Here is a 12,785-nt window from a genome sequence, read left to right on the forward strand (position 1 = left end):
AGCCACATAGGAAGATGATGCTTCCTGGCCTTAAAACTAAAGCCTGTTACTAAAACAAAGAATGCATGCTGTACTAGAAGATGCACACAAAGGTACCCAAATTAAGTACATTAGTAGCAGCTTAAGAACTTGAGACACCAGCAGATCTAGAGTAGACAGTACCTTATGCAATATTCTGCCCATTTTACTTAGGACTGCCCACTAGTCTGATAAATAAATTGGCAGTGTTTACAATGACTTCTGTCAAGACTGCATATAAGCTAAATGTGTTTAAATTGCAGCTATTCAGTATGGTTTTTCGCACACATACCTGTGTATGGAAAAAAAAAAGTTGCAATCCTCCTACAAGGTCTCTGTATGCTCCCACTGTACAAACAGTATGTAAAATCCTACTCTGTTCTTTTTTAAAAAAAAAAAAAAAAAAAAGAAAAGAAAAAAAAATAAAGGGCGGGGGGGGAAACCACCACAAACCAAAAAACCAAATTTATTTGGGATTGGTTTACAAGAATACCAGTGCTGATAAAATGAATGAATGAGTTCAATTAGATGTTCCTGTTGCTCGTTCTCATTGGCTGACTTGAGATTAGTAGAACTGGTTGTTTTGAAAGCATTCACACTAGAGCGGTTTTCTTGAAAGAAAAGAACCAAGTCATGAAACAGAAGTTAAAATTTTGTCAGTGTGGCTGATGGAAATAAATTTTCTGCAAACTTTTTTTGATGTGAATTTCAAATCTTGATTGTATGTTTAAATGCACAGCTTTTAATTATTTGCTGTAAATATGATAGTTCAGAGACCATCTGTTTGGGAACAGGCGCTAAGTTACCACCACCCTAAAAATCTAAGAATATAAAATTGTTGTGTGCTAGGAGTATTCAAGCTAAGAATTGAACTGTAAGTGATTTCTGTATATTTGGAGAATGCCAAATACAATACCTTTACTTTTAGAAAGGCAAAAAAGAAAAAAATCCTGGCACCTAATCTTCTCAATTCTATGTGAGGTCAGAACAAGTTTCAGTTAATTGGAGGTCAAAAGGAAAATGGCATATGACTCAGGTTCAGTATACAAAACAGAGCATGCTAACTAGCCTGGCAATTCATCTAGTGGAAGTCCTGTACATCTAGTATATCAGAACTTCATTAACACCATTGCGCAAGAGATCACTCCTTCCTTACCCTACCATGCCATGTGCCCCCTCCCATCTGCCCCCCCCCCCCCCCCAAAAAAAAAAATAAATTAGGAAGTAGTAAAAGAATTATAGGCCAGAGTTGGTAAACTGTGATGAGAGACATTAGATTAGTTAGTTGACGAATGCCTATAGGCTGGTTTTGAGAATAACTTTAATATTTTCACCGATTTGGTAAGAAAAAGTAGAAAGGGGCTAACAAGAACTTTTCATGCATATGAGCTGCAGGAGGACAGTCTGTATGTAGAATTTGTTGACAAATACAAAAGTAATGTGGAATCTGATCATGGTGATGACTTTTCTCACTTCCATACATACGCTTCAGACTTAGCTTCTGGCTTTTGCTTTGCTGGTGCTCTTGCAGTCTCTCAAAGAAAAGATGCGAGCATGCCCGTGTTTACTGGTCAGGGTATTGTCTTGCTCTGCGTAAGTCTGCATAGTGCAGTGTCCATAGACAGAGCAATGAAACTCTACTAATGCATTGTCGTCAAAGGCATTAAGTAACCTGAATAGGAGGGTTTTTTCCTTCAACATTTGAGAGGTGATCATCTGAAAATATTGAATGCAGCCTCTTCCAGTGGAAGGAATCTTTCATATTGACTGTGCTCCTTTTTACCGTAGAGCAGGATAGTTCAGTGACAGAATTCTCAGGTGAAGCTGTCAAAGATAAGCATGTGAAGTACAACTAACTAGTATTTCTTCCTTTTGAAAACTAAAATATCTTAACAAAAAAGCCACTAAGCCTAAAATGGCTTCTACAATGGAACAGTTCTGATTCAACACAAAGGAAGCTAGTGGACTTCAGTGGGTAAATTAGTCGGTGCTCTAACCACCAGTATATTCATCTCTCATAAAGATGTTGTGGTGAATGAAATGGTAGGTAGAAATAAGTTACAAGTTTAGCTTAGTAGCTTTTTAATTGTATGTTCTCACTTAAACAGCATGTGTGGGATGTCAGACTTGTATTTTGACAAACTCATTTTTTCTTACCAGTCGTAGACACTGAGAGCTTTCTTCAGTATGCTTATATATGTATATGTCTTGAAACCTTACTTTTCCTTTGTCATAGGTCCAGTTGTTTACGTTTTGGATCTTGCAGATCGACTGATCTCAAAGGCATGTCCATTTGCTGCAGCTGGAATAATGGTGGGCTCTATATACTGGACAGCTGTTACGTATGGAGCTGTGACAGTGATGCAGGTACATGTATATTCCCTCTTCTTAACAGCTTTGAAAGCAGGTCTTCTAAAGAAAAAGTCCATTAATTAAGACTACTTTTTCATTGGTTTAGAACATGCTTTAGCTGCTTTCAGCACTTCCAGTGTAGTTAACAAGTGAATTCAAGATGGGTGGATAGAAAACTCTTTGCTTTTAACTGATCATACTGTATAAAGCCAAGTATGCCTGTTCAAACGTGATTCAGTCTGCAACTAACAATCCACTACTGCTGCAGCTGGCTGCCCTTTGTATGCCAGGATGGTGAACCCACTTCTGTTCTTACAGAAAAGGTGCTGTTACCGCCTAACTACTAATGGATAGTCTAATTCTTCAGAAAAGACATGAAACTAATCTCTTTTACCTGTAGAAAAAATTTGCTGGTAAAATTCAAAGGGTTGAGAGCAATGAATTTTTCAGTCTACCACCTTTTTATTGTATAAAGGAAAATGCATGCTCCGAATGGTGCAGTTCATTCATAAACAACAAATGCAAACCACTGCAAATTGGTAGCATGTTCTTTTATTACTTCAGACTGTATGGTTAGTTGAAAAGGGAAAAAATACTTATTTTTCCTCCTTCCATTCTTGTGAACTTGCTATTTAAATATAATGTTGATGGGTGGTAGGTTATTAACTATGGAAAGACCTGTTCATGTCTCTCCTAGACAAGAGTTTTCATAGACTGTACAGCTAGAAGGACCTTTGTTACCATTTCAGTTGTTTATTCCTATATCAAGCCCATAACCTGTGTTTTGCCTGAAAGCATAGACGTATTTCTGATGCTAATTCAGTTGTAAATAGAATAAACAAATCTGCATGCTAATAAGTATTCCTCTACACAGTTCTAATTTTAAATGCACAACCTAGTCCTTGTCCACGTAAGTCATATGGCACTACTACTTCTTGAATTGTGTGGTGCTGCCCTGCAGTTAGTTCTACAAGTCACTCCATCTCAAGACTTGCTGCTATTTTGGTTCTCTTCGTACACAATCTCATAGTGCAAATGTGTATTACAACCACTTGAAGTGGAGCTCAAATGAGTTGATGCAGTCTCCCTGGTACCAGTGTGTCCGGGTTGTAAGTGATGTAGAAAGACTTTCAGTACCTCTTCCATTCCAGGGGATGAGTCTCTATATTACAGAATGGTACACTTAGAAATTTCCTCATCTGGTATTTTGTTCTTGTTGTGGCCCTTACATGACCATTGCAACCACCTGTAATTCTGTAACCGGACTGTGAAATGTACCAGTCCTTATCTCCTTGCTCACTGCTACACCAAGGCTTTTTCTGTAGGAACTTATATGACCTTTTTAGCTTCTCTAGGACTACATAACCAAATGGAAAGTTAAATGCTCTTTCTGTAGTTGTTTTGCTTTTGAAATGAGGATCTGTCTAAACATTAGTTTAGACAGCTGGTCAAATCCCAGGTAAGAAGAATTAGCATCTTCCTCTGATTTAATGTTTTTTGATCATATGGATGGCATGCTGGGTAGAAGAATAATTTATTTTTGCTTATAATGGAGGAGATTAAACTAGGAGCGCAGGGAAACTGTTCCACCCCTTTTGTGACCCCACACTTGCTAGGTTTAATGCAACTTGTTTCCTGATGCATTTCAGATTCCTTTCCTTCAGTTGAAGGGCCAGAGAGAAGCACAAAAGCTATTTTTAAAGGTTACGCTTCAGATGGAGAAAAATAAATACAGAATTGACATTATGACTCCAGTGGTAGCTAAGTCAGTTACAAATCACATGGAGTTACCGAAAACAGGGAGAAATAGTAATCTAAAGCAGAAGAGACAAGATACTGGAAGCTTTTTTTTTGATGGGCAAGGACTATAAGGAAAAACAGGATAGCGTCAGACGTCACAGTTTGGGTGGAAGATAGTGACGAAGCTGGAAGACAAATGCTGGGTATTTTTTGAGGGAATAATCTTTTGGCAGCAACAATATTGCTATGCCTATTTTTAGAGGCTGTGGTATAAAACATAACTTCCTGTTCTAGAAGAATAAAATGGAATGGGTTTTAAAGCAAGGCTAAAAAGTACAGTTTGACAGTCCTGTGGTACATTACCCTAACTTCTTCCATGTGTTCTACCTATTCCAGAAGAACTGGGTTTTGTTTGTGTTTTTGTTTTTAAATTTTGCTATTGTTGCATGTTCTTACCACCTAATTCTAAGTGTTGTGCCAGTGAAGACTTGATAGCTTTTTGCATACGTGGGGAAAACAAAAAGTTAATGAAAACACATCAGGAAATCCAGTGCCTGACAAGTGTAATGATAATTATTTCAGTGTTTTTAGTCTTCCTGGATTCTTATGGAAGAAGTCATGAAAGAGCCTGTTCTTTCTAGAAGCACTTCAAGGAGTTTGTTGGCATTTAGTAATTCTTAAATTGAGACAACTGTAGACAATATCTACCACTTCAGTTTCTTTTTTTTGTCCTCAGCCCTACTAGAGACTTACTTAAAAAAGTACATACTTTTTAGGAAAACAAAAGGCACTGTTCTGTTACAGTTTTAATATGTACATTTTATAAACGGCAAAGTCTGATTTTTTTTTTTTAATGTGCCATAGAAAGGTTTAGACACATCAGTAATGACTGTCCCTTAAAACTGTAGCACTAACCGCATTTATAAATAAGCTACAAGTGAAGTTATGCTATTTCCACTACAGTTGAAAATAATGTAGCTCTTCCTGCATTGTCTAGAGAAGCAATACTTTTTAATACTATGATCTCTATTCCATAAGGTATTTCTAAATAACAGAAACTTTTTATTAAAGCATCCTGAGATATTTGCTACGAATTTACCCTTTAAAGAGTAGCATCTAATCAATTTCTGAGCATAGAATTAATCATTCTAAAATTGTAAATCCTTCTATGTATGTTGGAAAGCATGCTATTTTGATGTTTCAGATGTTTAGGCTTTTACTTAGATGGAAGCACACAAAATTTTTCTTGAGATGGTAAGGAATTGTGTTACAGCTGTCTGCAAGACTAATGATTTGCAAACTAGGGCTGGTAGCTCATCTGCATTACACCTGATAAGCAACCAAGGATGCAAAGGGAAAACTGAGTATGTTAGGTAAAACAGTATTATTCTCTTTTTTTTTAAACTTAAAATGTGTGAGCAGCCCCAAGCAAACTAGAATTTTTATAAGTTACATTCTTTGTACAGTTTGTGGTCTTTGTTATGTTTGTCAACTATATATATATTTACCAGGTTGTGGGTCACAAAGAAGGTCTTGACGTCATGGAGAGAGCTGATCCTTTATTTCTTTTGATTGGACTTCCCACTATCCCAGTCATGCTAATATTGGGCAAGATGATTCGTTGGGAGGACTATGTGCTCAGACTGTGGCGCAAATACTCTAATAAGCTACAAATTTTGAACAGCATATTTCCAGGTAATGTGATCAAATTTGAAAGGAAATGCCAAGGTTGAATTTGTGCCTTTAGGACATAGGGATGGGTGAGTAGTTTTGCCATTCTTAAGTAAAGGTAACACCTTCCCTCTGTTTTATGTTCAGTTTATTTAGATTGTGTTTGTATAATACCTAGTGAGAAGGGTGGAGTAAGAGGAGGAGGAGCATGGTTTCAATTAAGGCCTTAGGAACAAAACAAGCTACTAAAAATCGTGGGTCTTATTTGAAAGTAAGAATTAATACAGTCATTTAATGGAAACAGAATATTCACTGAGAAGAGGGATAGTTCCCAAAGTAATTGGGCTATAGATTTGTAATGGAGTTGGGGTGGGTACTAACGTGCTTTCTATGTTCTGTTTGAGGTAGTGGCTATGTAATTTTTTCTTTCCCCACTCTCATCCCTTTAGGCATTGGATGTCCTGTTCCTCGTATTCCAGCAGAAGCCAACCCTTTGGCAGATCATGTCTCTGCCACACGTATTCTGTGCGGAGCTCTAGTTTTCCCTACTATTGCCACAATAGTTGGCAAGCTGATGTTCAGCAGTGTTAACTCAAATTTACAAAGGACAATCTTGGTAAGATTCAGTATTGTTTGTTTCATAAACAATTATAATATGGGAATATGAAGTGTTGTGGAAGGAGGGAGGAAAAGTAAAAAGGAACATAAATTGATCTAGACCTTAAGATTGGCATTTGATTAAGGGAAGGGTTTTTTTAAGGTTGCCTGTCTTGGCAGTGGACAAGCATCACGTGTGTGAGAGAGTTAGTCCTTGTGACTGAAACTAATCTCAATTCTAGACAAGGCTGAAACTTATATCTGGTACTGTATTAGGCAGATCTTTGCAGTAATTAAGGGTGATAATGAAGATGAGGAACCAACATATTCTAAGAACAGTCTCTGCAAGGGAAGACTGGGGTTTATATTATCAATGTTTTCATATTAGCTCTGTTTACTAATTATTTGAGAGAATCCCTTTGTTACTCATTTTAATAAGGAGAGAAAAGTAACTCTTTATAGAAGTTGAAGTGAGGGTGAAGGACAAGGGGAGGAGAAAATCTCTTCCTTTGACAATACGCTCTCTGAGGGTATTTCAAGGGGAAGCATGCTGAGTTTGATAAGGTGGTATCCCTGGTCACCTGACTGTCACTTCAACCCCTGTTTTCAATTCCAACATGTTTATGCACTCTTTTCTTCTTTATGGAAGAAACAGTGATATAACTGTTTGTGCAGACTAAAGGCTTCTTACTGTCTCTTATTTTGAAGACTTGATATAAACATATTGTAAAACTTTCTGGGAAAAAAAAGTTCGTTTTGCAAAAGCCAGATTTTTACGTCACTCCACACTTGCTTTTGGCAAGTGGCCTTTTTCACAATCTGGTTATAGAATGGTAATTAGTGTTATTCCTTGTGCCATGTATAGTATAATATTCAGAGAAGGGAGAAAAGCAGATAGATATATGCATTTTACTTTGTTCTTTAAATAGGATATATTTGATTTATTTTTTAAGAATATTTGTCAGACTTCCAAGCAAATAAAAGCTTTCAAAAGGTCTTACAGATCCAGTATGTAACCCCTTTAAGTAACATTAGCCTCTCTAATAGTGCATTGTGACAGAAAACTTTTGAGCTACTCATTGGGAATTGTCCTAATTAGTTAAACTTCAAAAGAAAATGCTGTATGATTTGAAAATAAATCTTCTTTGACCAGAATTTTTTAAAAAGAACATTTGCAGTGATATGACACTGAACTCTACAGATTTTCAAATTGTCTTTTTATTTCAGGGTGGAATTGCTTTTGTTGCTATAAAAGGAGCTTTTAAGGTTTACTTCAAACAGCAGCAATATTTGCGCCAAGCTCACCGCAAAATTTTAAATTATCCTGAGCAAGAAGGAGCATAAGGCTGTGATCTCCAAATGTCGTACAGTCTCACCTAACAGGTTTCCATGTTGTATTGGTTCCATCATTATTGCACAGTAGTGGAGAATTGTGATAAGTTGCTGCTCCTATTTGTTTTCTTTAAATATAATAAAGCACTGTCTTGTAGCAGGGTAAATCCTTTCAGCAACCACTGATCCTAAGAATGTGACTTGGCTTTCATTATTTGTGGGTATTTCTGTTGGGCCACGGGCTTCTGAATTATTTTCTTTGAGCCAATATGCTGAATGGAAAAAAAGCATCAACTACAAAACCATAACACTTTAAATTGTGTACTTAATGTAGGCTATATCCAAATGCCTTTTCTATGTGTGTTTTCATACCCATGCTATCATCCAGTTCAGCATTTCATACAATGAAGGGAATTTTTTATAAAGGAAATGCAAGTCATTAGCAAGGCGAAGTAATTTTGGGACATCAGGCAATAAAGATTTCCTTAGTTTTTGCTGGCATCAAACAAGAAGTGTAAACAAATGACTAGTCACAGAAAGCAGAAGATAGATCACTCTCTACAGGACTCCAGGACTCCTGTGTCAGCTTTAGTCACCTAAATACTAGGTGTTGAAATTAGCATGGCTTCCAGGTGACTTTTATTACTGATAATTTTTACTGTCCTGCTGTATCTTCTGCAGTGCCTAGTGGTATTTTCTCATGGCTCTCTTACTGTTTTGTAACTGGTGCTGGATAGTATTTTTTCCCTTCCGTGTAAAATAATTACATGGGGGGAAGTAAATTTCAGTTGCTTATGGTTAAGTATTAGAGCACTTGTTTAGTTTTCATGTTCCTTTCCATTATGTAAATATCCCTACAAGTACAAAGAGCAGTAGAAGTGTAGGAAACAACAATGGACACTAAAGCTACATTTAAACTGACAGATTAGGGCATCCTTCTAATCTTCCAGACCTGGGTGCATAACTTGGCTCTGTACCAGGTCTAGGCTTTCTTCTGCCCACACAAGCTCTAGTGGAAGGAAGGATTCTAGTGGAAGGAAGGATTCTAGTGGAAGGAAGGATTCTAGTGGAAGGAAGGATTCTAGTGGAAGGAAGGATTCTAGTGGAAGGAAGGATTCTAGTGGAAGGAAGGATTCTAGTGGAAGGAAGGATTCTAGTGGAAGGAAGGATTCTAGTGGAAGGAAGGATTCTAGTGGAAGGAAGGATTCTAGTGGAAGGAAGGATTCTAGTGGAAGGAAGGATTCTAGTGGACAGGGGAGACACTACACTTTGGGTACCTCATCTGAGCATGGTACATACCAGCAGGCTAGACACTCTTAAGGCAACTTGGCTCCATTCTGTAAAGGAATCTTAAATGTGTAATAAACTAAGTTTATATTTATACAGTAAGCTTTACTGTTACAACATGTTCAAAGTAGCCAGCTGAGGGAGACATTAGCACTTCAGTTATTTGATGCATTTGTAAACTTAATTTCAACAGAAATTAACTGTTTTGTGAAGTTAAACTTTGACAAACATAATATGGACATTTACTATTTATACCAGAGCTAACCTAGATTTAGTATGTGAACTTTTTTCTTAACAACAATTTATTTGTTTTCTCTCAAAGTTGGGGTTTTTTTCCTTGTTCATATTAGTATGTCAAATGCATGGAGAAAGGCTTAAAAAAATCTTTTCATGAAAGTATTCATAAGTAAATATTTCTTTTCACCAGAAATTAAGTAAATGCAGAAGGGACTTCATATTTGACTGCAATAACATATGTTAGAGAAATTCAAAATATGGTACATTTTCTATAGTATGTTTATCTTAATTACTGAGATGTAATATTTTAGAACTGTACAAAAGTGTATATAATGGCCAACTAGTATTCAAAAGCTATACAGGTATTGAAAATTATACATTCAATCAATATCAAATACTTTTGAGGTTCTTGCTGTAACTGAAGAATTACTATAATCCTGTAAGTCTGCTGATTATATTTGTCTTAGTGGGCTCACTTTTATATAAAACTCTAAATAGAGTAGCAACCTCTGACAGTTGCTGCTTTCTGTAAGATAGTCTTGAAACAATATAATATGTATTTCTTACAGAATTCCTCATTTTGAGAAACAGCTTTTCAGTGGTCTTCACTGTATATATTTCCAACCAATTTATTACTGTTTTTTAAAGTTTCATGAAGAATTGAATGACGCGAATTAGTGGGTTTGAAACTTGTTCCATGGGAAAGCTCATTGTCTCCTCTGGAAGTTAAAGCTATTGTAAAAATACAATTACAAAAATACTGAAATACTGTATGGATTATAAAATTATTTCACCTGAGTGGCAGAAGGTCATGACTCTGTTGTAAATCTTGTTTTTAAGTATTGAAAATTATAGTTACATTGAATTAGGTTGAATAAATATTTTTTACACTCCCTAGTGTACTTTGTCAGTTGAACAAAAGCCTGTAGCAAAACTTCTGAATGAAAAATGTGTGTTGTTTTAATGCATATCTAGGGATTTATATAATCAATTTTAAGTTGATAGCCTAAAGAAATACCTTGGGGTGAAGGAAGAATTACTATAAGACTTTAAACTTGCATATACATTTCTGCCCCCTCCCCCCCTCCCCCCCCAGTGATTGATAAATGATGTAGGGAATGCATGTCTCAAACACTTAAAGCAAAAGAATTGCTGCAACACAAACAACTTCTGGCAATACAGAACTGGGGCTGGGAGTTACTACATCTCTGGGTTGTGCTCGTGTGCAGCATTTATTTGAGGAATACACCAATCCATCTTAATTGAGAAAGATAATACTGGTTGTAGGAAGTATTTTTTTCACTAATGGCTAATTTATGTCCCATTACTTTTCAGAACAAGGAATATGAAATGTTATCTAGCATATCTCAGTGTACTTTCTTATCTGTAACTTGGTTTCTGTTAGCTTTCCATTACATCAACATAAAGGCACAAATTATCTAAGATGTGATTATGTAAATACATAGGAGATGCTTCTCCCTTTCTCCCCTCCTATCTTAAACTCTTAGATTTAGATGGCGCTCTGCTATACTTTTTACTATTTTTTTTTGTTGTTGTTTGAATAGTGATTCTTTCCTTCATCCTCTTTCCCCTGCAAAAGCTTTTCTGTGTAACAATTTTCTTGAGTCACCTGGTCTGAAGTATATTAATTCCCTCCCTCATCTAGAGTTGCTTCTTACAGGTTAACTGTCTCCCTCGGTTATCAGAGAAGGATCCAACCCATGTAGCTGTTTAAGGTCTCTCCTGCATTTCGAGTAGTTCTGTGCTTGTAAGAAAAGATATGCTTAGGTATTGTGACGTCAGTCAGAATTATCTATTTTACTAGAATTTCAGTGGCATAATGTTTATTGTGGCCACTGTGAGGATTCCCCCTTTTTAAATGCATACTGTGGAACTTGGACAAGTTTATGGAGTAGGTGTTTGAGGGTTGTTTGGAGTAGCTTTTTAGTAGCTGCTTTTCAAAAAAGTTTTTAACCACAGACAAGTATGTCTGTCTGCATAGTGTTTTTTACTGATGGAGAGAACTGGGAGATGTAGAACTACAAAGGTCATGGATCCATTTAATGTTGCTTTTGGAACCCTATATTTAATGTTCTATGTCCATGCCACTTCCTATTCACATTTTCTTTTTGGAAGAGCTAGGATCAAATCTGTTTAATGCATCATTGAGTACAGTCATGTTATCTGTTCTCATAAGAAAGGCTGTGCTAACAATTCCTGCTTCCCATTTTAAAGTACAAATGCCAGTTTCACTAGTAAGTCTGGCTTTGGAATTCTTTTCTAGTAGTTGGCTGTTGCTGAAACTTGTGTTGATGTGGTTTTTGGTTATTGGTTTTGTTTTGTGTTTGTTTTTTTTTTGTTGTTTATTTTGGGAGGGGTTTTGATTGTGGGGGGTTTCTTAGGTATGCTGGGGTGGGGATTGATAGAGGAAAGCATGAAAACAGGATCATAGGTAAAAGCTAGGAAATTCTGAAAAATAGCCTTAGCAGTTGTCCTCTCGCTAACAAGCCCATTCCTTGGCACCCTTGCAAAGTCACTACGCTGTTCTGCATAATGTGAAACAGAATTTACTATCCAAACCCAAAAAGTAGCTGAGTAATTATTAGTTCTTGTGCGGTTTGAGAAAAATTTTGGTTTTGAGGGTGATTAAAATGGAACTGATTACATTTGCCAAACAATATTCCAAAAAATAACCTATTCCTTAGATCATCTTAATTTTCCTCCTGTTTTTTCTCAAAAGCTGGGGACACATGGCTACTTGATTGGGATGGCACTTGTTAGATTGAAAGAAACTTCAAGGAGGCTAACAGTTAACAACTGCATTAGCCTGGGAGAAGAACTATTAATGGAAACTAGTCTTTGTCCTGAATTTTCAGAAGTTTTAATTAATTCCAGTATGTATGTGTGTGTGTGTGTGTACAAATAAAAAAAAATTGTACCAAAAGTTTTCTTGGTCATAGATAAGTACATGTAAATAACAATATATTGGAAAATGGTTCTTGCTAGGACTGAGGCATGCTTCAAGAAACCATACATACTCTTTGATGTTTAACTTAAAGAGGTAAATAGGTACTTTTCTCATACGTACTCGGAATATACCACTGAATCCGGCAGTACATAATCCTCCTTAACCTCACAACCTCTCAGTACCTGAACTATCAGCTTCTAACCCTGTTGATTGAAAAGGCATATCTTCTCCCACTAGTCTCTCTCACTTGCTGTGATTTGGGGAAAAGATTCTCACACCTGTTTCAGTAAATTCCAACATAATCGGAGGAAATCAGAAGCCAGTGTTCCTTAATAAGTTGGTTCAATTCTTGTAGGCACTGAGGCCAAGATTTCTTTCTTCATGGCTATTTAGCAGGTTGCTCTATTGGAATGAGCTGTAAAACTAGAAGTATGTGTGCGAAAGTTTGCCCAGCATTTCAACCATTCAAATTCTTTCTGCTTTACAAATTTATGGAAGTCCGAGGTAGGCTTTATTAATTCATTTCAAGGCCTTATTCAAGAGCTTGAGTAATAGAATTCACCTTCTGGAAAGGCAACAGTGA

General features: G+C 36.5%; 1 protein-coding gene across 2 annotated transcripts in view; it reads left to right on the plus strand.

Moving 5' to 3' along the window:
• MARCHF5 (membrane associated ring-CH-type finger 5) overlaps nt 1-10,127 on the plus strand; it is a 32,388-nt gene extending 22,261 nt beyond the window's left edge. Inside the window, exons 3-6 of one of the 2 annotated variants that reach the window (XM_063339724.1) lie at nt 2,285-2,385; nt 5,622-5,805; nt 6,231-6,397; nt 7,606-10,127. In XM_063339724.1, coding sequence (XP_063195794.1) covers nt 2,285-2,385; nt 5,622-5,805; nt 6,231-6,397; nt 7,606-7,722 — 569 coding nt within the window. In that variant the 3' untranslated portion in view covers nt 7,723-10,127. Of the gene's footprint in view, nt 1-2,254; nt 2,386-5,621; nt 5,806-6,230; nt 6,398-7,605 lie in introns of both variants that reach the window. The other variant, XM_063339723.1, reaches the window with a different exon arrangement.
• The last annotated feature ends 2,658 nt before the right edge of the window (nt 10,128-12,785 follow it).

The sequence above is a fragment of the Chroicocephalus ridibundus genome, chromosome 6 (genome assembly GCF_963924245.1).
Source record: "Chroicocephalus ridibundus chromosome 6, bChrRid1.1, whole genome shotgun sequence".
Classification (NCBI taxonomy): Eukaryota; Metazoa; Chordata; class Aves; order Charadriiformes; family Laridae; genus Chroicocephalus; species Chroicocephalus ridibundus.